Below are 26,897 nucleotides of genomic sequence, written 5' to 3'. Positions count from 1 at the left end.
GGACTGCTTTATGAAAGCGTGCATGGAAATTTCAGAGCAAAACTTGGTTAGCGAGCTGAAGTTCTGACTTAAAGGTCTTGGGAGGAGTGTATTCGAGCTCCTGGACTCGCTGAGGTCAGGAAATGAATCGCTGTTGGGTAGCAAAAGCCTGAAGCGAGGATGTTTGTGCAGCAGCCGCGGGATTTCCTGCCCCTCTGCCCCTGCGCAGCTCCACAGGCAGGTCACAGGGCAGAGCAGCACCGGCCTGCAGCGGTAATTACCCTCTGCTGCTCCGAATAATTTGAGGCCACACTGTAGTAGTGCTGGAGCTCGAGAAAGGTCCAGCCAGAGCCCGTGGGGATGGAAATGCAGCTGTTGGGAGTTAGACTGAACTCCCCTGGTTTGCACAAGACGCTGCATCCGCCCTTTGTCTTCCCAGTGGTGCAGCTCTGGCTCCCAGGGCAGGGGCTGCCGGTGCTGCCCAGCCCCATTCCACAGCCCTCTGCCTCTGGTCCCCAGCCCCTCTCCTGCACCCCACCACCGTGCCCCCCCGCTGCGGGGATTTTGGTGGCCTTTGCTGCCGCTTGCTGTCCCCCTGCGCTGTGCTGGGGCTGGGTGGCCAGCAGGTGGTCCTGGGGCCAGTGGAGCCCTGTGGGAGGGGACGCTTTCCAGCCAGCCCCCCTGTCCCCCAGCTGCCCCTGGGCAGCCGCGTCACCTCTCCTGTCCCTTCCCAGCACTGGTGGCCTGCTCAGCATCAGATGTGCCACCAGTGCTGGGGATGAGCCAGAAGGGCCTGGGAGCCCAGACCGGGCCCCACAGGGTGGTTTGTCCATCTGCTGTCTGCTACGGCCTGGCCCCTGCCCGCGCATGCGGAGGGGGTGATGCGGTGCCCTGGCAGGCAGCGCTGGCTCCTCTCTGCCTCTGAGCCCCGCTGCATGGAGGATGGGCTGGTGCTGCTGCCCGAAACTGGTGCTGCAGTCAAACCCATTTCTGTCTGGAGGCGGCAGCAGTGGGGATGGCATTCCGCCGGCATCTCCCTTGGGCTCCGTCCCCAACAGGGTTTGTTGGTGGCCACACTTGTTGTTCACCCCTGTGGGGAGGGAGGGAGAGAGTCTCTGTTGTCACTCACAGCACAAGGATGTTTTTTCCAGAAGAGAAAAGCTTGTGAGTCCCACTGCGACAGCAGGATTCAACATTGTGTGCGTAAAAAATCTGCATTTGATGTCTGTGACAATTTGCCCAGTCTCACCTTCTCCTAATTCTCTTTCTGCTTTCTTTAGCCTTACAAAGGACGAGTCCAAAAGGCCAAAGTATAAAGAGCTTCTGGTGAGTGCAAAGCGTGGCTGCCTGCGCTGGCTGTCGCAGCTCTGCCGGTCACGCAGCGGGGCTGGGTCACAAGTCCAAGGTCCCTCCTTGTCTTCTCGGGCCATCGAGGCGGGGTGTTCAGCTCCACAGCCCGAGGAAGAGCACCAGCTCCCTGCTGCTGTCCCTGGCCTGTGGTCATGGCGATGGCCGAGATCATTAGTGTCTGTACACAAACACGGGAGATCAGCATGGGGGAGACGCCCAGCTGCAGCGGATCAGTGATCCCTGAAGCGGGCAGGCTTGGGCAGGAGCTGGGTGTGTCCTGTGAATGATGCCTTTGCTTGAGGTGCTGGTACTGTGCAGGAGCCCTGTCGGATTGCTGGCCAGCACTGTCACGTGTTACTGCTCCAACACACAGGTCACACAGCGAGGTGGGGAGTGCTCAGTCAAAAGTGAGACCTGAAAGAGTAGGACACTGTAGAGTAGGACTCCTCTGGAGTAGGACACTGGCAGAGTCTGTCTGTGATGGGGGGCCCAAAAAGATGAGATGCAGTGATGCTTCTGGGTTGGATAAGTCACACTTAGCACCCATGCACCTTCAAGGAGCTCTGGGCATCTGGAAACCACCTCTTCAGGGATGTGTGAAACCATGCCCTGGGTCCCTGATGGTGGTGGTGTGATACAAAAGGAGTTTATCTGGTGTCCTGGCCGAGAGGGTCACTGTGGTGTTACTTTCCAGCTGCTCTGAGGCGGGTCTGGCCAGTACAGCCTCCTGGGCAGAGGGACAGGGTTCAGAACTGGGTTTGGGTCCTGATCTCCAGTTTGACCACCAGAAGCCATGTCTGCCTGTCACTCCTGTCTCCCCATTGCTGAGAAGGCTGATGATGGAACCTCTCTTGAAAGTATTTCAGTACAGGTCCATTCACAAAGGAGCCAGGTACTGCTAATACTGCACCCTCCCTGCCTCCTGCCCAGCAGTTCCTGGCACTCCTGGAGTCCTGCCCCACCTCCGTGCTGTGTATTTAAGATACTGATGCCCTGTATGTAACAACCACGGACCAGGCTGTATGTCCTGCTGTCCTACAGCCACCACCAAGCCCTGTGTTCCTGCATCAGGCAAATCCATACACTGAGCTGTTTTCTGGGGTAGCCAGCATGTGTCAGAAGAGCGACTGTAACTTTGTTGTTTTTTTTATCTGATTCCAGAAACATCCTTTCATCCTGATGTATGAGGAACGCACAGTGGATGTTGCATGCTATGTTTGTAAAATCCTGGATCAAATGCCAGCAACTCCCAGCTCTCCAATGTACGTCGATTGATATTGCTGCTACATCAAACTCTAGAAAAAGGGCTGAGAGAAAACAAGCTGTAAAGAATTTTCATCACATATTGCAGTGTTTTTAATGCTCGCCCAGACACCATGTGCAATAATATTGGTGTTATTTCCATCCTGTCTGTATACTGTTGTCACATATAAAGTGCATCCCTGTAATACCTGATCACACAGTGTTAGTGTTGGTCAAAGAGAGACCTCATCTTGCTCTTTTGTGGACATATTCATGAAATGTGGAAATAAGTACATTTATTTGTTGACCGTGATTGGATAGCACCTAAAATTCATTTCTAGACTCAAAACTTGGAGACTTCTCAGCAGCTACTGGAAAGATTTTTCTCTCAAACTCTTCCAATTGTTGTTTCAAGTAATAATAAAAAGCAAACAAACAAAAGTTAGGCGTTGTCTGTCTGAACATTAAAGAGACTTTGCCTGGAGGGAGAAGAACTTGCTTAATCAACGAGATGCTTTGCCTTCTGGAGCTAGAAAGGCAAAGGAGAATTTTATTCTTCACAAAGTGCAATAGATTTACTGCTATGAAATTCTGTTGCTTTACAGTCGCAGTGTACTTTCTGGGGACAGCGTGCTCAGCTGAACTTCCTGTTAAAGAGAGATCATGTTAAATATAGTGAATATGTCTTTACCAAAAATATGTTGCGTTGAAAGAGGCTAACATTAAACTATTCAGAGATGGGACATAATGTATTCTTTCTCCTTTTACCAAGCCAGCCACTCTTAACTAGGTGTCCTGTAAATTGTTTCCTGGTAAGATAAGACCTTTGACCTGAAGAATTATTAAACTACTCAATTGAATTTAACCTGCTTGTGACCTGATTTATAGCTGCACAGTGCTCACCACCAGCTGGCTTTGCTTTGACCTCGACAAGTGCCACTCACAAAGTCTGCAGCTGTTTTAATGAGCCACAAACGAATGTCTGTGATTTCTAGCCAATATTTCTCATGTTCTTCACTGTCCCCAGCCCTGATGCTAGTGCCTTTCACTGACCCTGAGACCAGCCCAGCAGCGCTGCCGCCTCCCAGCCCGGTGTCCCTCACAAGACCAAACCTCAGCGCTGCGAGCAGGACGCTGGGGCTGCCCCCTCCGCCCCACTGCTGCGAGTGTCGCTCTGCTTAGCTTGCTGGAGACTTTGTTCACCACCTTCTGGGAGTATTTAACCTCTTATGTGACCCTCCATAGCTCTTGTTTCTGCACCCTAGAGCGAACCTCACTGAGTTTGTTTGGTGCAGGTAGGGATGAGGTGGAGATGAGGGAGCATCTAATGCCTTGTGGGCTTTTAGCTGACCCAGCAAGGCCAGGCAAGCTGTCATTGTCTGGCCCGTTGCTGAGGAAAACAGGGTGTTAGTCATTTTTTTAAAAATTGGCATATTTTTCAAAGATTAATTTTTCCAGAAAACATTTTTTTTGTTCAAAACATTGCAGTTTTCAGGCATTTAGTAGCTTACCAGGGATGAAATGGAGACTGCAGGGTCTCTGATTTCCATTTTGAGTTGTCTAGTTTAGGCACTTGGTAGGACTTCATCAATGTTAGAGCAACCTACTGTCAAAGCTCTGCGGCAAAACCAACAACAGGACGCAGAGGGCCAGAGACGTGATGGGAGTGAAAATGCAGCGGTACTGGCAGGATTCCCAAGGAAGGGCTTCCCGTGTCAAACCAACGCTAGCAAGTGCAACTGGGCTGATGTGGGAGCCCTGCAGACCAGCACATCCCTGCCCCAGCTGCTCGGTTGGGGAAGGAGAGCTGAGGCCGTGCTCCTGTGACCGCCGGGCACAGCTCTCTCCAGCCGCAGAGGTGACACCCGTGGGGCACAGTGTGCCCAGCCGGGCCGGGAGGTGCAGTGCTCCTGCCCTGCCTGCAGCGTGTTCCTCCAGGGCTGCTCCTCAGGTGAGGCAGTCTCTAAAGTCTTCCCAAAATGGACAAGGCAGAGGTGTCTGAAGTAACTAGTCATTCCCAACAGCTCTGATGAATCATGTGGAAGATGTCGAACAGGATATGTAGCGTATCTAAAGCGGTAATTCTCCCCCCAGCCCTGTAGCCTCAGAAAACTCGGCTTTCCTCAGACTTGGCAAATCCCCACAGCTGTGATTCATCTCACCAGCCTTCAGCCACCTGTAACAGGACCTCGGGCATGCCGGGTCTCGTGGCGTGCTGGCTGCGGGGCCCTGAAGAGACACAGATCCAGTGAAGATAGGTGTGTGCAGAAGTGCTCTGCTGCTGCCCCCACCTTTCAGACCTTAAGGTCAGATTCACATCTCCCCAGTGACAGGGAGCCCAAAAACCTTTCAGACAGGTAACACTGAGATGGAGCCTCCCCAAAATCAGTTTCCCTCTAACGCAAACGACTGCCTTGCTCTGCTCTTCCGGAAAGGCTGGGCTCCCGTCTCTGGTGCCCACCCCGTCTGGAGCTCCCCGCTGGCAGCACGACCAGTTTGCTTTTGGCGGATGGGAAATGGAAATGCGAAGCTTTGAGCTGCCAGTGACAAAGTCAGGATTGAGGTGCTGTGGCATGGGTGGCTGTACAGAAGGACAGGTTTAGCATATTAAGCATAGATTATTATAAACTATTAAGGGTGCACCATTTATTACAATGTATTAAAAAAGAAAAAAAAGGTGTATAGTGTTCAGAAGCTGTGAAAATAGTGTAAGAACTGTACATTGTGAACTCTGTTTTTTTTCTCTTGTACCATAGAAAAATGTATAAAAATTATCAAAAAGCTGATGTGCAGGGATGTTGCCTTATTGTCTGTAAAACGGAGCTCAGGAACATAACTGCTTCAAAGAGCTTCAGAATATTTTATCCGGTATCCTGGTTTGACTTCCTCTTCTATTTAAGATATTATACATGGATCAGAGTGTTTATGTAATAGTTCTATCCTTTTGCCTGCAGGTCAGTTGTAATAAAACTAGGATGCGACTGTGACCTTGTTATTTTCATTTTGTAAGGTCAGACGTGAATGGCAAGATTCATTAAAAGCTGTTGAAATATCTGGCTTCCAGGCCTTTTCTCCAGGTGGAAGAAAAAAAAAAAAAGGTGTAGGGAGACCTGTATGTATTTTCTTTCTCTGGAAGACTGCTGAGCTCTCTGTGCTGTTGGGGCGTCTCAGGTGAGCCCTGATTGCTGCACAGGGGTGTTCTGCTGGCTTAGGACGCCTTGTCCCTGCGAGGAGGGCAGATGGCTGTGCCCACCGTCTGGGGAAAGGGCAGCTGATGCTCACAGCCTTACAGACTTCCTTTATTTTTGCAAAGTCCAGATGGTCTGAGAGTACCAAGTCCTGGGTAGTTCCTCCTGCCAAACCTCCTGGTGCTGGGGTAAGTGTCTCTCCTGCCTGGAGGCCACGGAGGGCTTGGAGACTGTCCAGGCAAGCAGCAGAACTGGGCCCCAGCAGCAGCACTGGGAAAGCAGACGGTGTTGGGGGAGAGGGACCGGCCGTGAGTGCCTGTAGTGCTCGGACTGGTTTGATGGGCCTGTCCCAGGAGTGCCAGCTCTGTGAGGGGAGAGCCAGAGCGTACCGGCAGGGATCACTGGTCATACCACAGCTCACGACCAGAGGTGCTTACAACCCGGTGGAGTAACCTGGCATTGGCTCTTGTGGTGTCTCTTCACTTGGAGTGTGACAGTTTTGTCAGAGAAGGGAAAGCAGGTAACGGAGCTGAAGAAAGTCTTGCTGCATCCTGATACACAGTGTGAAAGGTTCATGGTAGTTGAAGTCTGTCAGTTTGCATATATTCAGTGTTTCCACCACAACAAGCCTTTTTCTGGAAGGTTCTTGTTGCCAGCACAATACTTTGGACATTTTTGGACCACCTGCTGTCCTCACTCTTCAGCCAGCATCCAAGATCCCTGATTTGGTGGTCTCCCAGTAGAAGACAAACTCTGACCACACAGCAGGGAGAGTCCTGGGCAGCTGCTGGAGGACCCAGCTCCTCACCTTGCAGCTCCTTTTTCCATGAATTGGAGCTGCTCCGGGATTCTGTTCCTTTTGCACTGCAACCTACCTTTGCTTCCTCAGATTTGTTCTTGAGGAAGCTCAAGGAGCTGAAAGAAGCCGGGGGCTGGATGCGAGTCCACCTGCACATCCCTGCACTGGGTGTTCCCATGTTCTGCAGGAGGGAGCGGATCCCTCTCGGCTCTTTTCCCCTGTGACTGTGGCATGCAGAAGGGACTGTATTTGCAGCCATTTCAGTTCCTTTCAGTTGCCTCTTGTTGAACTCAGGCTCAGTTTTTCCTCCTGTGGACTCTTCCTTGCCCCTCTGGACTTCACTGCCTTTGCTGAGGACCCTGTTGTCATTATGTCACTGCTGAAGGCAGTACAGATGCTGCTAGTGTCTCAGACAGGACCCACGCCTGTGCAGTGCCACTGTTGCTGCTCCTTTGAGCCCTTGGGCAGTTCCAGCGTTCCTTGCTTGAGTGACATATGATGGCTTTCTCCAGCCCTGGGGCTGGCAGTCCTTCTATCGGCTTCATGACCAGGTCCATGGTCAAATCTGGCTTCTCCCTTTGTGCCACCACATGGGCTCTGAGGCTGCCCTGGTTTCTGCACTTGGTGCCAAGGCTGAGGAGCAGATGTTTGAGCCAGCCTCCAGGTGCACTTTGAGCCATTGACAACTCTCTTTGTGCCTGGTGGTCCAGACTGGCACCTCACGCTAATTCCTCACACCTTTATGCCCACTTGCATGGCTGAGGTGCTTCTCAGATCTTCACCAAGGATTATATAGCATCCAAAAAAGCATACTGTGCCCTGTTATGATTATTATGTGTCTGTGGAACTCCAAGACCAGCTTTGAGGTTTGGATGAGTTCAAACATGTCCCTGCCTGGAGCCAAGCAGTATGAATGCAGATGTGCACCACCACCTATTCCAGTCAGGAACACTTTGAGTTACATGGTCTGTATTTCCACTAATCTTCTGCTTGGCTTCCTTCCCCTAGCCTTCATCCCAGCCTCTTGTCTCCTTTGGTGCCCAGTAGGTATAAATGAAGTGTTTGGGCCTGCGTTAATGCCATAGGTGCTGCTTAGAAAAAAAAGCTCCATTTTCACTTTGACTCCTGATACAAATCACAAGCGTGGTCATTGCTTTGAACATGTTAAGGGTCCAGGGAAAGAAGGAGTGGCTGCTCTGATGAATAAGAAAAGAAAGCATCTCTTGAATATTTCCATTATGTTTAAAGCTGTGCAAACACTTGGAGAACAGGATGAAGCACAAACTCCCTCTTCTGGAGATACACAGTGCCATTGTTTTATTGGGAATAAAATAGCAGAGCAGGCTGCCTGGCTGGACTGTGGGGTATCTGCCAGACAGTTTGTGACTAGAAGCCATTATCTTTGCATGAATCCCAGATGGAAGGGCTGGGCAGGCCCTACTGTCAGAAGAAAACAGCATCTCCAAACAACAAATCTCTGTTCAGCTGCATCAGAAGAGCTGGGTGCAGAGATGTTACTCTGCAGGTGTAGCTGTGGAACAGTTGCAAAAGCACACGCAGGCTCAGAAAGTGGGAAGGCTGAAAGGGTTTGATGTGTATAGAAAGGCCACCTACTCGCACTAGAGAACATGTGCTTGCTTGCAAGGTTGTGTGTAAAACCTGTGGTATCTGTGTGGGTGTCCATGCTTGTGCTTGTGTGGGTGCAGACCTCAGAGCTACACCAAAAACCATCAGAGAAGGGACTTTGTGTGACCCTAATGTCTCGTTAGACACCAGACACCTGCTCTGGCTCATTGGCAGTCATGTCCCGTTGTCCTGCCTAGAGCATTTCTGCTCTGTCCCTTCTTTTCCCGAATTTGGTCCATGCTTGATGTAAATCAGCCATCTCAGATAGAAAGATAAGAAGAAAATGAGGGGCAGCAAAAAATCAGATGCCTCTGGGAAGAAAATTTCCTTCAGTGGTTGACCATGGAGGCAGCTCTCTCCCTTGGCCAGACAGGAGTGCACCTTATTGGATAGAGATGGAACCAGCCAACGCTGCAGCAATCCAGATTATAGTCAGTCGGATTATTTTGAGAAGAGGGGGAGAACCTGCCTGACCTTCCAAGGAAAACAAGTTTCTCACCAGATTCAGAACAGACTGAGGATGCATCTGCTGCAGCACACTGACAGCTTCATGATGGACTGATTACAAGTGATTTGTCTTGAGAGCCTGTTGCAGGTTTCTGAGATGAGAAGAAAGAGCTTCATTATGAGGCCCACCAGGCTTTGCAGAACTGGCTCGTGAGCCCTCCAGTTTGTGACCACCTCACCACCACTGACACAGGAGACACACTGAAACCTCAGTGCTCACAGAAACATGACCTGGGAGTGCTGCTCCATGCGATCAAGCACATCCTGTGCAGCTGAAGATGCTTTAAGAGAAAAAATACCAAAACATGGAGAAAACAGTGACGGGTGCAGAATGGGAAGTTGTAGCTCAGCCTTCTACATAGTGCAGACCACCCCATTCCTCTGGTTCCCTGCACCAAAACCCTGTGTTTCTTTCTCTTTCACCCTCTTGTTTGAGCTGGAAAAGCACAAGGGAAGCAAATAAGGAAGGAGGAAAGAAAGATTCAGATCCTGGGGTTCCACATCACAGTGATTTCTTGAAGACATTTGAATCTGATCCTAATTTCAAGAGGCTGGGAGAAACCACCTTGAAATCCAGTCAGCTCCTGCTTCCTGCAGAAAAGTCAGTGCAGCTGAAGCCACCTTTTGGATGGGATCACTGCCACCAGTGTGTGATCTGAATGTAGGGGCATTTCCAGCAAGGGGGGCCAGAGCCACTTTGCATGGTGCTGACTGAGGTTGGCACCAGCAAGGGGGGCTTACTCGCATGGGAGAGGTTCAGAGTGTCCCTGGATAACATGTTTTACCAGATGAGCAATGCAGGAGGTGCTCCGTGGCGTCTCTTGAGGTCTCATGCTTTTGTAGCTTTGAAGCCCACTAAATGCAGTGCTGCTGCTTGTATGAGGCCACGGCCTTGTGGTTAAACTAAAGGGGTCTCAGGACTTGTCAGACCTTGTCTGAACTAGTCTTAGCCTGCCTGAGCTTTAGCTTGTTTAGCTGTAACAGCAATTATCTAATGACAAGATGGTCATTACTTGCTTTGCTTTAGCTCTCCTACAATTGGGCGATGTAACACATTGTTTTGTATGTGTTTTGTAGCTAATAGCTGGTAATACCAAGTAGTTCTGTGTATAAATAACTATCAATGGCTCTACAGTAAAATGCACTGCAGAGGACTACAGGTGACACCAGGGGCCTGAAGGAACAGGCACAGGATGATGCCAGAGACCCCAGGGCTATAAGCACCTCATCAGTGCCCAGTGGTCATCAAAGGAATGTAATTTGGGGGGGTTGGGTAAAACCAGTCTTAAACAAAAAGAACAAAGAACAAGCCTCTGACGTCCATAAATCACACAAAGTACAGGAAATTCAGAGGTAATGTGGAGTTATATACCAAGGAAGAATGAGCATGTTAGCAAAGTGTAAAAATTACCCTGGTTTCCTACAGCCGATTGTAGGTTAAGGAGGAAAAACCCATCAACATCAGTATCTTTGCTTCTCCTGGCAGAGTGAGGATGCTGACACACGCCATGGCACCCTGCACCCTTCTCCTCCAGGCTGAAAGCCCCGGAGAAGTAGCAAAAGGTGAGCAGAGCCCCCGGGAAAGGTGAGTGGGTACAAGGAGGTCTGTCAGCATTGATTTTAATCGTATGTAACACAAATTATTAGTGTCATTGTAACTGGACTAAAACTATTTTTCTGATTCAACTTTTAAGATGCTAATGAAACTAGCAGTAAATTAATGACTTTGTATAAAAGTATGTTTCCTTTTGCATGCAACAAACTTTTGAGTATAAGAAATTTGTAGGAATACAAGGAACTTAGTCCCTAACTTGCATACAATGAGTTGGTAGAAATTTGAGGGTGGGAGTGCTGTCGTCTATGAAGGTCATCTTGTCCTGTGGGTAAGCCAAGACGTGCAGATTGCTTTGGTGCTCTCAAAACAGCCCGGCCATACAGCTGCATCACTACCAATGCTCCAGAGTGAACAAGTGTCTGGGCTTTAAAACCAGATGTCAACTGTGCTGAAGCCCTCTGAGAACCTCAGAACCTCACAGTAGGTCAAGGTGGTGCAGAGGGTCTGTGCATGGGTAAGGAGTGGCCCTGGTCCCCCCCTGAGTGATTTGGGGTGAGAAGCAGGCAGAGGCTTTGGGGGAACTGGCCAGGGATGAGCAGAGTGATCTGGATGTTTGGTGGGTGGCAGTGTGCTCGGAGTGGGGTGAGAGAGGGTCCTGTGCTGGTGAGCAGGTACAAGGGGGCTGTACGTGGTGGTGTGGGGCCAGTGGGGGCTCTGCGTGGGTGAGGAGGAGCCAGAGCTGCCTGTGCACAGGAGGAGCCCAAGGGGCCCTTGGTCAGCGGGCAGCTGCAGAGGGCTGGGGGCTGCTGTGGGTACAGGGGTGGCACTGGGGTGCAGCAAGGGGTGATGGGGGTGCTGTCACAGGGTGACAGGGTGTTGGTGACGGGGAAGGCACTGGCAGCTGTGGTGCTGGGCTCTGGGTCTTTTGGTCCCCTCCATGTTTCAGGGGTCTGTGATGGACACATGCAAGTTCCTACCTCTGCTACCTCCTCATCCCACACACCTCCAGGGCAGAGAAACAGATGTTTCCCCATGTCACTGGGGAGGGAAACTGCCTAAAACATGGTCTGCCTTGACCTGGGAGCTGGTGGAAAGATGCTGTTGACATCTCAGTGCCTCTCATGAACGAAACACTGGATGGTGCACTGAGCTAGGCATCTCGCGTTTAAAAAACTTGCCAAAGGCAAAATTGGACTCTTGGAATTATTTTTGGCTTTGTATTTCCTGTGTTTTTTAGGCAGGAAGACCCAGGGAGAGTGGGCATCACTGGGATCCTCCAGCTTGGTGTCAACAGGAAGGAAAACCCCAGGACCCTAAATCCCTTGGGACAGCCTGTGTGGGACAATCACCCACACATCGAAGGCTGAGTGTGGACTGTCCCAAGGCGATGGGAGGTGAGAGCGTGTCCTGTCCTGACAGCATGGCCCATGCTTTCCCAGGAGGCTGCTCTGGTGGGACTGGACAACCCATGGCTGGGGCAGAGCTGAACTGAGTTCTTCTCCAGGCAGTGGAGGATCTCTGCTGCAGGTATCCCTCGGTGCCTGGAAGGAGACCTCAGGGACCCTCTGATGCCTCCCTCTGCCCCACAGCAGGACCTTAGTCTGGACTCAGCCTCCCCAGATGCTCTGCTCCAAACTTTGGCACCTGAGAAGCATCTTCCCTGCACTTTAAAGCTGTGACTGCCTGTACCACTCGCCCTGCTCTTTGCCTTTTACAATGAGAGACTGGCAGCACATCCTCCCAGCTCCTCTTCTGCAGGTTGAACAACACAGGCAGGGTTTCCTCAACGGGCAGGTGGGACAGGTGAGTGCTCTGGTCCATCAGTATTCCCAAAACAATCCTAGACTGAGGCTTGTCTTCTCATTCTCTGAATAACCATAATTTGGCTCAGCCCAGGCAATCTATCACAGCCCACTTGGTTGCAGGGTGTGGTTTAGAGATTAAAAGATGTTCATAGGAACTAGTCACTTTTTTCATCTACATCTTTTCAGATTCCCTTCTGCAGTGTCTCAGGATCATTTCACCTTTTAAGCTGATACGTGGACACACAGGCAGTCCCTCCCTGCAAACAGGTGGGCAAATGTCCTGGGAACACTTTTTTAATCAAAGGAAAGATGCAAAGGATCTAGAAACTGCAACTAATGGGTGCTGGGTAGAAGGAGCCAGGGTGTCCCTGGGGAGGGGTCTCCAGCCCTCTCTGCCGCTCACCTGTGGGCTGTGGGAGGTTCAGCTCTGGGGAGGGCTCTGACCGTGGCTCCGGCATGCCCTGTGGCCAGCAGCCCACTGCCACTGGCAGCTCGGCTGCTGGAAAATGCAAAGGGCTGGGGCAGGTGCTGACCACTGCCTTAGAAGGGGACACAGAGCTGAGGAGCGGGGTTTGCAGGAGAACAAGGCGAAACAAAAGCCAACAGAAGAAAAAGCCTTCAGAAACAGCAAACTCCAGCTAGCTTGTTTAGAAATCTTCCAGGAAAAACCGCTGCTGTGAAAGAAATACTTCTGCTCCTGCAAGGTCCGTAGTTGTTGCAGGGCACAGAGCTGATACCAGCTGGGATGGCTGTGGCTGCGCCAGCCGGCAAAATCGAACAGCAAACTGCGAGGAGACGGAGTGGCAAGACAAAGGGGTTTTTAATAATGAAGGTGTTGCTGGTAACATAGGTAAGAAAATGTGCTTGCTTACAAGTTTGAAGCTGACAGCATCCCTTTAAATAAGGAAATACATTTGCTGAGAAGAGAAAGTTATCTGGAAAGCCCTGTACAATGATGCAGTGTAGCAGCCAACGCTACGCTGTTTCAAGTGCTATTAATATTCTCCATGGACCGGCTTTGAAAAAAATCTCTCACTTAGAAAAAGAAATTATTTTTAAAAAATGCAACCTGTGGTTGTCTATCCTAGCCGTGCACTGTGACCAGTTGTACAATAGAAAAGTGATGCTTTAAATAGTGACTTGAAAGCTACTGCCACGTGCTTTATACAGCATGCAACAACGCCACGAACTGGAGACACAGCAGGGGCGGCAGAGCCTCCTCCACCAGCTCCAGCACCCCCGGGGGGAGTGCCCCACGGGAGCCACGGCCAGACTGCCCGTGGGCCCCTCATGCCAGACCTCCTCCCCATCTGCTGCACCTCCAATGTGCTGTCCTTCCAGTAACACAAATATTAAATACACTCAGTCTGTAAATAGTTTAACAATCTTTGTCAGCAACAATATTTACTTTGGCAAAACCAGAATTGCAAAGAAGTAGACGTGTCCATCAAACAGTCTGCAGCAAGTTCTTTGGTGGAAGCCAAGAAGTAAAGCAAAGGCTCCTTCTCGCTAGAGCCTGAGGAAGTATATTGCACAGAGACTCATAGGAGAAATGCTGGTGACTTCAAACAGGAGGCATCACTGCAGGAGAGCATCCATCTCTGCTGGCTTCGGGAGAACTAGCTCCTCTAGGCTCAGGGATTCACAGCTGTTCTCCGGATGGCCCCGCTCTGGGCTGAGTGAGCAGTGACGCTGGAGTAAATTTGGGAGGAAGGGATGACTGCTGGGGGTCAGGGAGGAACGGGAAGAAGGGTGGAGGGATGGATGGCAGAGGAGTGAAGGCAACAAAAGCAGACACTCACACAAAACTGCAGCCATGCAAGGGCCCGCTCAGTCCTGCCCCATGTGCCGGTTGCCAAGTGTCCGTTTCTGGCTCCCCCTGCTCCCAGGGCATGCAAGGTGGTGGAGATCCATCCCGACTTCTGCCTGTGCAGAGGTCAGCCCCTCCAAACCCTGGCTGTATTCTCCATACAACTTGCTCCTGCCTTGGACCGAAGCACATCACACATCTCAGTCTGTACCACACCAGCTGGGACGAAGCAGCTCCACCGGGCTGCCATGTCCCTTCGATACCTGCACCTGCAGCCTGAGCAGCTGCCTCCAGCACCCAGAGCTCGCCGCTCCAAGGTCACAGGCTTCAGCCTGCTCCAGTTCAGACTGCAGCCAGGACAGCTCCTGGGCTTTCAACCCCACCAGGCACCACAGGGACACGACAAGGTGTCACCACGAACACGGTGGTCTCCATCTCTCATCCAGCTGGAGCAGAGCTGCGCAGGGGACTGGGCGATGCAGCTTCGTGGGCAGGAGGAAGGAAGCAAGGTGAGCCTGGCAGTGCGGAGAAGTGTGTTTGTTTCTCTGGCTGGGCAGAGCCTCCCTGCTCCCACACCCCCTGGCCTGGGCATGGCCAAGATGAGCCCAGCAGGATTGCCTAAAGGGCTGGGCAGGCAGTGGGAGAGTAGAGAAGAGGGCAGCAACGGACTTGCCTCTCCATGATTCCCCATTGCTGCCCAGGTGAGGTCTCCTCACCACATAGTTTTGTCATGAGCTGCTCCAGTTCTCACGAGTGACTGCTAAAACTGGGGGGAAAAAGATAAAAGAAACAAAACTGAAGTTCTTGTCAATCTAAAGAAGTGTTGTTAGAGGCACTGGTGTCCTCTGCGGGGACGTGTCAATGGAAGAAAACCGAAGTACCAGAACTGTTGTGCTGTCAATTTGCAGTAACTGGAAATTCAGACAAGTTTATATGCTGGGAAAATGACTCCAGTTTCCCCTGGATGTGGCATGTTAGCCCTGCGTGTTCTCTGGTGTGACAGAAACACTGTGCTGGTTGTTGCAGGTTTACAGTATCCTGCCTCCACCATCCTCCCTTTCACCACTGCTGCAGGTGCAGGTCCATGCTGGTGTTTAGATTGAGATCGGTAACATCTAAGAAATCAATGTTGAAGATGCTGGGACCTGCGGCGGTGAGCGAGCCAAAGCCAGTGGCGGAGCTGGGGGGAGTGAGGTCCAGCCACTCCATCGTTTCCCATGGAGACTCAGTGAAACTCATTTGTAAACCGGAGCCGTCGGCAGGGGAAGGGGAGAGCTGGGTTTCCATAGGCGAAAGGGGAGTCTGTAAAATTTCCTGGGAGGTGAGCAGTTCATCTGCGGCTTTTCCAGAGAACCCCTCCATCATCCCTTCGAAGTGGGACTCTTCTCCCCCCATCTTCAGCAGGGCAATTTCACTGACCCTCCCCAGGGGGCTGTGGGCATTCAGCAGGACCTCGAGGTGAGTGTCACTGCTGCCCGGACAGTGATCAAAGGGGAGCTGGGCTGAGGGCACCTGCTCGAACGGGGCAGAAGACTTTGGGAGTGAAGCACTGGAGTTCCCTGTAGACACCGTTATCTGAGGTACTTTCTGGAGACAGGACCGATCTTCTTTGGCATTGGCTGGCATTTCTGTCAACAAATGAGAGGGATTTGAGGTGCTCTGGCAGTGCCCACCACTGCTGGGCACAGGGGCATGACCACAGCTCCCCAGCTGGGCTCCTGGGCATGCCTACGGAGACCCGCTCCCCGCTCAACCCCTTGACATTGCTCGCCCACCCTCCCCATGGGAAGCTTCTCACGTTCCTGCTTTCTGACCATGACTCCCCTGGTTTTGGACACAGTCCCTGGGGCATGAGCACTGGCAGCTGTCCCCATGGGGCTGGGCATGGGTTGGGCATGGGAAAGGGCACAGGCAGCACTTTGCACAGGGGAGGGCACTGGCAGTACTCTATGTGGGAGATGGCACTGGCAGCACTGGGAATGGTGGGAGACACTGGGGGCTCTGTGTGGGGAGAATGCTGGCAGTGCTGTGCATGGGGCTGCCTCCCTGCCGTCCCTTCTCTCTGCGCAGTCTGCAGAGGTGATGACCAAGCTCAGACCACTCCACCAGGTCTGCATGTGCAGAAGCAGGCTCTGCGAGGGCCAATATGCTTTTGGATTCAATCTCAGTGGCTGCTGGCACAGGGAGGGCAAATGAAAGCTTTACTTAACTCGGGCAGCTCTGCTGGGGTGCACAGAGTGCACTGAGCCCCATGACCAACACTGGCTTGGAGGGAAAGCCCTGGATGGGAACAGGGAAGCAGTGCGTACCTCCGCTCTCAATCAGCACGTCCAGAAGCTCATCCATCTGCTGACTTCGTGTCATCTGCTGCAGCAAACGACAAAGAGGAGAGTAGAGGACGTTAGGAGGAGACTCTCTCTGGCCACAAGCTGGGTAGGTGGCTCTAGAGCCCACAAACGGCTTTCTCCCATGCAGGAGAGATGCCACTCCAACACGGGGCTGGCAGCAGCGTTCAGGTGAGCACTACAGGGACCTGGGACAAGCACGGTGGATCTGGGGAGCACAGCGCCAGGTTCCCCCCGCCCTGCTGCTGACCAGTGGCCACCACAGACTGCCTCTTCCCAGGGCCACCAGGACACACCAACTTTTTGGACCCAGCACCTCACACTGGCATATGCCTCTTTACTCTCCCTGCAGCTCCCTGGGGGCAACGCATCCTCCTCCTCCTCTCCCTGACTGGAGACTGGAAGGACTTTCTGCCAGCCAGCATAAACCCATTTTTATCACTGCCAGCAGCATCCCTCCGTTTTCCTCAAGGCACCATCATGGCTGGCACTGAGGCTGCTGACAGACTCTCACAAGAAGGGGTTCATGGGCGATGGAGACAGTCCTCTGCATGGGAACGGAGCTCCAGGGTAAGGCTAAGGGAGGCAGACGGCATGGAGTGGGCACTTTGCTAATGGGCTAAAGAGGGAAGGTGAGGCTTCCTGGTGACTTGGGAATGCTCAAGAGTCTGTTTCTCACATAGCACTGAACACCCCAAAGAAGAGTACACCGAAGTCCTGGGATATTTGTGTGGGATGCCAGGACCCCATCGTGGACTGGCGCCTTTTACCAGCACAGAAGGTGCTATCCCATCCGACGTGGTTTCTGACTGCTTTGTGGCAGTCATTCAGCAATTAACTCTTCAAGAAAAGCCCGTTCCTTATGGAAACAGGCTTGTCCTACCCAGAGACCCCATAATGGGTTGTAACTCCTGCAAATGAATTATATTAACTGCAAAAGAAAACCCTGTGCAGCCCTATCCCTGTAGAAAATAAAAATCATGCAGTTACCTGCTTTACTGCATCCTCATAGGGTGGAGGCTGCTTTACCTCTGAGAGGGCTGGGCTTGACTTACAAAAACTTGGGGATGGAATAGAAAACTTTTGACCTGCCTGTGTAGCCATCTGCGTGGGGGAAATACAGGGAAATGGAGTCAATGCACAGGGAAGCACGGAGGGAGGCCCAGATCTCTTTCTCCTCTGTTGAAGCCAGTGTGGTGCCAGGGAAACTCACAATTTTGTGGCTCACATCAGCTCAAAGTGACTGGCCTTTGGGCAGGAGAGAGGGAGGTAAACTAGCTCCGTCAGGCTAGCTCTGAGATCCAGGGCCAGGCTGACCTTCGATCACTGCCGGAGCACAGACATGGTGCCACAGAGCATCCTCAGTGCAGCTGGGAATGTGCAGAGCAAGGGGGAGAGCAATGGGCTGCTGGCGCTGGGCTTCACCCAGCCAGTGATGCAGTGCTTCCCTGGCTGCCAGCTGCCTCTCAGCCCCTCTGCGAGGGACCCTCTCCATCAGCGCTTGCCCAGGGGCATCTCACAGAGACCAGGCCACGGAAGGCCAGTCAAAAGGGACACCGCCAGGTCCGAACCCAGACTTTCCCTGTGCCTGTGCCAAACACCTGCATATCAGTGCCAGTTTTTTGCCAGCCCCCCCTTGCAGGAGGGACCTCATTTGAAAGTCCAGTGCCTGACAGCTGCTGTCTCCATTGCCTCTAGCCTCTTGTGTGCCCTTCCCCACCATGAGAGCCAGTGCCAGGGGATGCAGCACAGACCTGTCAGGCAGGTTGGATCCAGAAGTGGATCCAAGGCAGGAATGAGGCCACTCAGTCTGGATGTGCATATTCTGGCCACTTTTGTGGAGGGTGGCTGGGAAGAACAGTACCCCTGGCTTGTGGGGGACAGTACTCCAGTGCTGGGCACAGAGAGGGAGCTGTAGCTGAAAAGGTACCCTCACCTCTGGGGGCCCCTTGCAGGCAGCAGAGAAATGCCCAGGGTGGGTGGTGTCACAGCCAGGATGAGCTGCAGGACACCATGGGACCGTCCCCTCCCTATGCCCCTTGCACTCGGGCAGTGAGGAAGGAGCTGGAGATGCCCCGGAGGTGTTGCTGCTCCCTGCTGATGCTCGCTGCCCGCTGCCCAGTCACCCAGTGTATCTCCGCTGCCCCCCTCAGAGTATCACCTCGCAGCACTCTGTCCCACTGCCTACTGCACCTGCAGCTCTGCCCCACTGCTCAGCTCACCTCTACAGCTTCATGCCCCTCTGCTGAGGTCAACCACTGCATCCTACTGCCCACTGCATCCCCTGCTCTCTGCCCCGCTGCCCAGCTTAGCCTCAGCACTGGTCCCATTGCCCAGCTCACCCAAAGCAATGCTCCCCATTGCCCATTTCACTCCAGCAGCAAGCCCCACTGCCTACCTCACCCCGACAGCACTGCATTCCAGTGCCCATGCCACTGGCAGCGCTTTGTCTCTCCGCCGCTCTCACCCTAGATTGCTCTTCAGTGCCCACCTCGGTGGCGGTGCTGTGTGCCAGCTGCCCCTGTCACCTATCTGACCCTTCTCTGAATGGCTTAGAGACAACACTGTGTCCCACTTTCTGCCACCTCGCAGCACTGCACGCCACTGCCCAGCTCCTGCTGCACACTTCTGTGTGCCAACTGCAGGCCATTAGCTGCCCTGCCCATGCCCTGGGTGGTTTGCAGTGGCTCTCGCTCTACTGTGCAGCTGTTGTGCACTCAGTGTGCACTGGCTGTACATCTTCCCTGAAGGCAGTGTGCATGCCTTGCACCATCGTGTGTGGTTTACAGACTGTATGACACGTGTTACTGCTGCCTGGGAAACCCTGGTAGGATGTTGGGATGAACTGAGGCTGTGATCAGCAGCACCTTGTGCTGCTTTTGTGAGTTGGCAATGTGCGCCCCTCTCCAAGCTTTTGTACCTGTCCAGAGGACTGAGTGAGGAGTGGTGGATGCTGAAGCGACAACTTTCTGGTGGGGAAGCATAAGCTCTATCTGACTGCAGACCCTGACTGCAAGCCCTGTTCTATCTTCCCAAGAAAAAGCTTCCTGTATGACCAGGGTAACTGCCCTCTTTCAATCCAGTGGTCAAAATCCCTCACACACTGCTAGGAGCCACAATGGCTCAGCAAGATGCTGAAAAGCCCTGCAACACTGCAGCGGGGCTCTCCTAGGGGTGTAGGAACTGTGCCAGGACTATCCCAGGGGCTGAGGGATCCATGCCGGAGCTTCCCCACTGTGGATAGAGCTGTGCCAGGGCTCCATGGGGCAGGGGGAACTGTGCCAGGGCTTCCCCAGGGTGGAGAGAGCCATGCCAATGCTCCATGGGGCAGGGGAAGCTGTGCCAGGACTCCTCCAGGGGCACAGCAAGCTGTTCCAGGCCTCCCCCTGAGAGGAGAGGCAGCTGAGGGCTCTTTTAGGGCAGAAGCAGCTGTGCCAATGCTCCCCCAGGGCAGAGGGACACGTGCCAGGACTCCTCCAGCTGCAGAGAGGGATGTGCCAGTGCTTAACCAGGAGCAGAGGGAGATGTGCCAGGTCTCCCCAGGGCAGAGGGAGCTGTGCCAGGGCTCCATGGGGCAGAGGATGCTCTGCCAGGACTCTCCCAGGACACAGGGAGCTTTGCCAATGCTCACCCAGGGGCAGAGAGAGCTGTGCTGGGGTCCCCTGGGGAAGACGGAAGCTGTGCCAGGGCTCCCCCAAGGCAGAAGGAGCTCCGTGGGGCAGGGCAGCTGGGCTGTGGCCCCCCCAGGGCAACTGGGCCCGGTGGTAGCAGGGGTCCCCAGAAGATGCCCTGCAAAGGACCCTGCGGTGCAATCAGCTTCCAACCCGCTGTCCCTCTGGGATACTCTCTGTCGCTCCAGGCAGCCCCATGTGCTGCCACGGCCCCTGAGGTACCCACCCGGGGTGCCAGCAGCCTGATCTGATAGGAAAGGACTCAAACTGGGATGTTTGACTGACAGCCCACAGACACCAGCGCCTTCACCACCGCAATGCCATCTGGGGTACTCTCCACTTACCGACGCAGTACGAAGGCAACTGTTGGTCTGCGGGGACCCGCTGCGCCCTTCTGCCTGTGAGCCGGGGGACACTGAGAGGAGATAGTGGCTGTTGGGGGACGGTGGCAGGCTGATGTGCTGGGGGCTCTTTGCAGCCCCGAGTGGAGAGTGCTGGGGGGAGCACTGAGGGCTCAGGAATGTCGAGGAGGTGATGGTGCTTTGCCCTGCAGGCTCCAAGCAGTGGCTATTTACAATGTGAGGCAGCTGCGGCACCCCACAGTTACTTAACTTATCTGAGCTGCTGGCTTGGCCTTTCAAGGCAGTTTGTTTGGATGCAAATGGACAGCTGGACACTGCATTTTCCTGCTTGATGGGGACACCAAAGAAATGCTGAGTGGGCTGCTGCTTCTCCTCAAGGCCATTGCTTCTTTTCCGCTTCTGGAGCTGCATCCGTAGCTCTTCCACCTGCCTCTGCTCTTGCTGCAGCTTCCACGTGAGCTCATTGATGACCTTCTGCTTCTCCACCAGCATCTTGTCTTTCTCTGTGTCAATCCCTTCCAGCTCCAGCTGGATGCTCCCTCCATTCATGCTACTCATGAGGCTTTCTTCAGCACTGCCATGAACTGGGGATGGCTGGAGACCAAACTGTGGAGAAGACATGGGCCCATCGTTGAATGTGTCTGGCAAAGAGCCACTCACAGAGAGGTCGGAGGAGGCTGGAGAGATGGGTGGTGTGGAGCTGGTGCTGCCAAAGTGGTAGAAGCCATTCGATAACATGCTGGTGGAGGACTGCGACTGGTAACTCGACAGGGTGCTTGTTGGAGTGACTGGGAAGGTGACGGTGGTGATCTCACTGAAGTTTGGCACTGCATTGCTGCCACACTCCTGGAAGGGCCGCAGCCGTTCCATCAGTGCTGTTTTGGTTCCCGACACAGGCAAGCCTCGTATTCGGAGCTGCTGTCTCAGTTCTGATACCTGGAAAGAAAGTCACCAATGATCAGTCCCAATGGCAGATGGACCCTTTAGAAATGCAACATTTCTAACAAGGAGTCTCAGATCACAGGCTTTCTGTTTTAGAGCTGTGACCCCCCAGGTGCTCGCTGTCTCACCTGCAGTCACCAGAGCCACTACGCACAGCCCTGACCACTGCATGTCCTGCAGGATCTCAACCTTTCCTAACAGGAAAATTCTTCCTTCTTCCTCCAGGAACTGTGACTGCTCTCCATGAATCATGGAGGTAACCCAAGATTCCCTTCCCAGCAGTAGGTTCCTACATGAGCAGGGGACTTCCACACAGACCAGGAACTAGCTGATGGCATCCTTTAGCCCAAAGAATGTGACCACTTACCTTGGAGCCAGATACTCCACGTTCAGGCATCAGTACATGTTTCAGGCGTCTGAGCAGGGGCATTGCTATGGCCAAACTCATGTTATTTCTACCTCACCTTATTTCTTTCTCTAATAGTAAGTATTGCCCCAGGCCTCTGCTCCTAAAAGAAGCCTTTCCCATGGCTGAGGCTCCATTAGCAAAGTGTAAAACATCTGCTGATGTGAGTGATTCTCCCTTATGCCCTGCCTGTCCTGCTCACATGAGAGATTTAGGCATTGTTTAAAGCAGTGCTCATAGCTGCAGACTCCAGGACACCTGCTTGTGCAGAGCTGAGCTGGCCTGGCTGCAATGACCACTGAGAAGCTGAGTCGCTCAGTGGAGGCCATGCTGACCTCCTAGCTCTGGCTGGTGTGCTAGCAGCGTCCATGATGTCCACCATAAAACCACAGAAGCTATGGAGCCATGAGCTGCAGGAGCAGCAGCGCAGATTGTCCTTTAGTCCTTGACCTGATGGCCTGACCTGCAGCCATCTCAAGTTCTACCTAAGGTCTGCTGATACATGCTCTGGAGCAATGTACCCACCCGCCACCTGCGGAGGAGCAAACCCATGTTTTCAGTTACCGTCGCAGTGACCAGTTCCTGACCCAGCGCAATGTACTCCTGGGTTTGCTCACAGCACGGGGGTTCTGTAGCACCAGCTCAGCCTGTGGCACTACGCTGCATGATTCAGGGGTAGCAAAACACATTCAGGCTGTAAGATTCTGCTCCTGCAGTGACAAAATTTGCACTCACTTTCAGATCGTCCAGGTTAGATGGCAGAGGGCCTGGCTTGATAGATGAGACACAAGTCTGGCCTGAAAAGGTGGTTTTCACAGGGGAAAGTGGGTTGTTGTTGACAGAAGTTGATGAAGAATTTGAACTTTTGACCATTTGCTCATTTGATTGCCTGAAATAACAAAGGAGATTTGGGGTAACTTGTATTTGATTGACTGAAATAACAAAGGAGATTTGGGGTAACTTCTCTGTCCCCCTGGCATTTCTGTGCCCACTTGGGACTGCTCCCTTGGGACTGCTATCTCCTGTGTGAGACCTGAAGGATTGCCAACCCCAAGGAAAACCAGGTTGGGCTGTAAGGAGATTGCTCGTGACCCACCAGCAGGTCACAGATGCCCCAACCAGTGCACAAAGCCAGAACGGCTTTGCAGGAGACTGATGTTCCCAAGCTTTTATGCTTCACTTGCATGCATCTATCCCCCTTGCACTGGCACAAATGGGTACAGCAGTGGAAAGTTTGGAGAGAGACAGGACTAAACTCTGATGTTGGCACATTGCCACTCACTTTAGCTGGCCTTGGTGCATCCCTGGGTAGCTGAAGTGCTGCTGCTGTTGCTGCTGCTGCTGCTGCTGGCTGAGAATCTGGAGCTGCAGAAAGAGCTGCTGCTGCTGGAGGAGTCTGGCATATGCAGAGTCCATGGGTGGAGGGGACTTCTCTGCCTTCTGGTCCGGAGGGATGTACTGGTGATACTTCAGCTTCTTCACCTTGGGCTTGGTGTCCTTGGGCTTTTTGTGACGGTTCTTGATATCACTGGATGATTTGGACTGTTGGTCCAGAAGGAAAGGAATTTTAGCTGGGAGAAGAGCTCCTGCCACCCCTGTGGGAACTCAGAAGCTTGGGACAGAGCAAGGGCAGGTCCTGCCGGCACCTTGACCCTCCAGCTCCAAGAGCTGCTGAGCCTGCATCTGGGGGAGTCCCTCAGGGCCATGTCCCATCTCAGTTGTGCTGAAGAGCACAGGAGATGGAGAATGCCCCTCCTTTTCTGGAAGGTATTGCAGTGTTGCCTTGTATCTCCTGCTCCTGGCTTCAGGGGATGTTTCCAGTGCAGAACCTGTATCACACTGCAGTTTCTGACAACAAGGTTTGTCTCCCTCCATTATTCTCAGGCTTTAAGGCCACCCCCCACCCCAGACCTCCCACACACGTGGGGTGCAGCACGCAGGCACTTCAGGCTTGATGCAGCCAGGTGCCCTGGGCTTGTTCACTCTCCTGGGCAGCCTGGAGGCACAGGCATTACCTTCACGGTGGAGGGTACAGGGAGAGTTGGGCTCTCCTGCCCTGCTGTCTGCTTGGGGCTGTCACACTGGCTGCCCTGCCCCGAGGCTGGGTCCGGCGCACGGCCATCGGCACTCTGGGGGTGATCCTGCAAGGGAGAGGCGAGCTGTGCCATGGGAGAGGGATGTGGGGCTGGTGCCTGCACAGCCTCTGACTGCAAGGGGCACCTGGTACAACCATTCCCGCTGCCCCATGTTGTCCCCAGTCCATCCCAGATGTCTCAGTGCATCCCAGTCCCCCCATGTCTATCCCAGCCCACTATCTCAGCTCCCCCAGGCTATGCCAGTCCTCTGTCTCCCCAGTCCATCCCAGTCCACCCTAGTCTCCAAGCCCTCCTCATTCCACCTCAGCCCTCTATCCTTGTTCCCCCCCCAGTACACCACTGGCCCCTCGGTGTCCCCCAGACTAGCCCAGTCCCCCCAGTCCATCTCTGGCTGGCCCCAGTCCCTCCGGTCCTCTCCCCACCCCAGTCTACTTCAGTTCCTCCCAGTCCATCCCAGTCCCTCCATTCCTTTCCAGTCTCTCCAGCCCCCCCAGTCCCTCACCCCATCCCGCCCCCCCCTCCCCGCCCCGGGGATGCAGTTCCCGCTCCGGTCAGCAGGGGACGCGGCGGCCCCGTGCAGCCCCCCCGGCTCTGGCCACTCGGGGCCGTGGGGCCCCCGCGCCCACGAGGCGAGTTCCCTGGCCGGGGTCCCCAGGGAGGCGGGTGCCGTGGGTCCCCCCGGGGTCCCCCAGGGAGGTGGGTGCCGTGGGCCCCCCAGGGAGGTGGGGTGTCGTGGGGTCCCCCGGCGTCCCCCAGGGAGGCAGGTGCTGTGGGTTCCCCCGGGGTCGCCCAGGGAGGCGGGTGCCGTGGGCCCTACCTGGGGCGCGCCGGTGGGAGTGGCGAGAGCTGGCTCTGGCGCCTTGGTGCCTGCTGCCAACTCGGTGGAGCCCGGGGAGTCCTCGCTCCTGGCCTGCTCCGGGGACAGCCCGTCGTTGCTGCTGTCCTCCTCGAAGGTGAAGGCGTCAGCTGGCTTGGGGAAGCTGACCTGGGTGCCTGCCAGAGGAGAAGGGGCAATGGCCAAGGGGGACGAGCGTGATGGCAGGAGGTACAGGGTGAGTCTCGTGGGATGCCTCTGTGCCTGTGCCCACCTCCTCCAGACCTGGCAGGTGTGGTGCCCAGAGAGCTCGGACACCTCCTCCCGTCCCCAGCCATGCACAGGGGCAGCACCTGGGTGTGCGCCCATGGCTGAGGCTGGAGGGAGAGGAGATGGCTCCAGCTCCTGGTTCATGCCATAGACCATGTTACTCTGGAGAGGGAGAAAGGAGGTGTCCGAGGAGCCTGGCCCGCCGGGGGCAGGAGGCTTTTTGCAGGTGGGGCTGGCACACGAGTGGCTCTGCTGTCCTGCCCTGTTGGGCTGAGATGGGGAGAGGGGCATTAGAGTCACTTTCTATCAGCTGAGCACCCTGACCGCAAGCCCACAGCACGCGTGGGAACCTGACTTCAGCAGAACTGAGGTTGAAATCCACCTGCGGGGTGACCCATCAGTTCATGGCACAAGAGCCAACACGGGTGGCCCTGGCTGCAGCTGAACAGAGGCTTCCAGATCCTATCTCTGTCACAGGCTTCACCACCATGACATACTTCAAACCACTACTGTTGCCTCCCTGAAAGCCCCAGACATTTCTCCCCCCCTGCAAAGCTCCCAGCACGCTATCTCCTAGTCAGATGGGCAAGAGCTCTTGACCCCCAGCTTTTGCTGATAAATAAAGTGCTGAAAAAAAAAGGTCTCATGTGAGCCTCGGAGGGCTGCAGGTGGGGGCAGAGGAAGGAGCAGTGTGGCCACGCTCCTAATCTCCTCGTGCTCATGTCTGGCATTTGTCAGGCAGCTTGGCACATTGATAGTGAGGTGACAAATGGGAAAATAGGAAGGGCCCAGGGACAAGCTTCCACCTGTCCCTGCTGCCGGTCTAGCAATGTGCGCCTTCTCACTGACATGCACCCTCCTGCTCTGACCCCTGCCCCTATCTGAGAGATAAAGGTTATCTCTGCTTGCCCCAGCTCATGGTGCCAGGGTGGGTGAGGAAGCAGAGAGTCCTGGCTCCCTGCCCTGAGCTGCTGCCCAGTCACCATATGGAGTGGGGATATGAGATCACGGCGTCCTGTGTCGAGCCTCTCCTCCCTGCTCCCCAGGGCACGGGGCTCCTCATATGTCCCTGGAAATCGGGCCTGTCCCCGCTCCATCAGAGGCATCACCCAAACAGGGTCTTCCCTGAGGATCTGCAACTCTGCCTGGTTTACCACCTGGCTGGGTGGGAGCCACTCCCCACACCTGCAGACAAGCGTGGACATCCTCCCTCAGGAAGAATGACACCAAGCGAGGGGGACTTGTGGGTCTGCAAGACTCCCACTGGGCTGGCACTTTATAAGCATGGGATGAGAAGTGGTGCCAAAGCCTGGAGCCCGAGGGACCTTCGGGCCACAGCAGCAGCTTGTCAGGACACAGGAGCATGACAGGAATGTGCTGCATCCTGCTGCTTGATACCACAGGCCTGTGCCGGGTGGGGAATGCTGCCCTTATCTGTCCTGCTCTCACCCAGCTCAGGGCTGACCGTATTGTTTTGTGATCCCATGTCTCTGCTGTAATCTCAGGCAGAATGGTGTTTGCTCGGGGCTGTTTCTAATGCACTGGGTATTGTCCTCTCAAGCATATTGGACAATGTGATGACAAGGACCTGGTAAAAAAAGGATTCTTATATCACTGCTCAGCTATGTAGGGCACTGGCGGCCTCCTGTCACTGGGACGTTAGGGCTTTCATTGGGGTCTGGCACTTTCTGCTCACCCTGACGGAGGTGATTAGAGGAACACGTCAGCTGAACTTTCCACTGTATAAACAGTTGAGATTCCAAGGTTAAAGTAAAATGATTTCAAATCCTGTCATCTTTTTGGTATTGCAAAAACAAAAGGCTTAACGTTCAGAAGTGCCAGGGCTCATCTCTGCTCTGTGTTGAGCCCTTCGCCCCAAACTGTGAGCACCACAAGGCACCTCTAACTCCAAAAATCAGCTTGAGGATGCTTCTGCCCGGGGCTTTCTTCTGCAGAAACCTGAGGGCTGGGATAGTGGTCCTGCTGTAGTTGGACCACTTCCTTCTCATGGCACCCAACAGTACCAAGTAACTTCATGTTTGACTCTAGGGATAAAACTGGCATATAGGACACAAATTTTCCCCAGCAATGTGGTAGAAGGGCATTGCAAAAGGGAGCAATTCAAAATTG

The 26,897-nt window shown here is 53.9% G+C and overlaps 2 protein-coding genes across 11 annotated transcripts in view; one reads left to right on the top strand and one right to left on the bottom strand.

Annotated features, from left to right (window-relative positions):
• Positions 1–3,436, top strand: part of MAP2K4 (mitogen-activated protein kinase kinase 4) — a 102,190-nt gene extending 98,754 nt beyond the window's left edge. The window contains exons 10-11 of the mRNA XM_074889755.1: positions 1,260–1,305; positions 2,491–3,436. Coding sequence (XP_074745856.1) covers positions 1,260–1,305; positions 2,491–2,604 — 160 coding nt within the window. The 3' untranslated portion in view covers positions 2,605–3,436. The remainder of the gene's footprint in view (positions 1–1,259; positions 1,306–2,490) is intronic.
• Positions 3,437–12,852: 9,416 nt separating this feature from the next.
• The window catches only part of MYOCD (myocardin), a 39,412-nt gene continuing 25,367 nt past the window's right edge, over positions 12,853–26,897 (bottom strand). For 7 of the 10 annotated variants that reach the window (XM_074889252.1, XM_074889255.1, XM_074889245.1 and 4 more), the window contains 8 exons: positions 24,501–24,676; positions 23,603–23,728; positions 22,870–23,129; positions 22,323–22,476; positions 20,222–21,175; positions 17,197–17,310; positions 16,171–16,228; positions 12,853–15,489 (listed from right to left, as the gene is read on the bottom strand). In XM_074889252.1, the coding sequence (XP_074745353.1) occupies positions 14,921–15,489; positions 16,171–16,228; positions 17,197–17,310; positions 20,222–21,175; positions 22,323–22,476; positions 22,870–23,129; positions 23,603–23,728; positions 24,501–24,676 (2,411 nt within the window). In that variant the 3' untranslated portion in view covers positions 12,853–14,920. The remainder of the gene's footprint in view (positions 15,490–16,170; positions 16,229–17,196; positions 17,311–20,221; positions 21,176–22,322; positions 22,477–22,869; positions 23,130–23,602; positions 23,729–24,500; positions 24,677–26,897) is intronic. The other 3 variants (XM_074889246.1, XM_074889248.1, XM_074889249.1) reach the window with 3 other exon arrangements.

This window comes from Strix uralensis, chromosome 19, assembly GCF_047716275.1.
Source record: "Strix uralensis isolate ZFMK-TIS-50842 chromosome 19, bStrUra1, whole genome shotgun sequence".
NCBI lineage: Eukaryota > Metazoa > Chordata > Aves > Strigiformes > Strigidae > Strix > Strix uralensis.
Note: the sequence above shows the minus strand (reverse complement) of the source record. Positions and strands in the feature narration are given on the sequence as shown.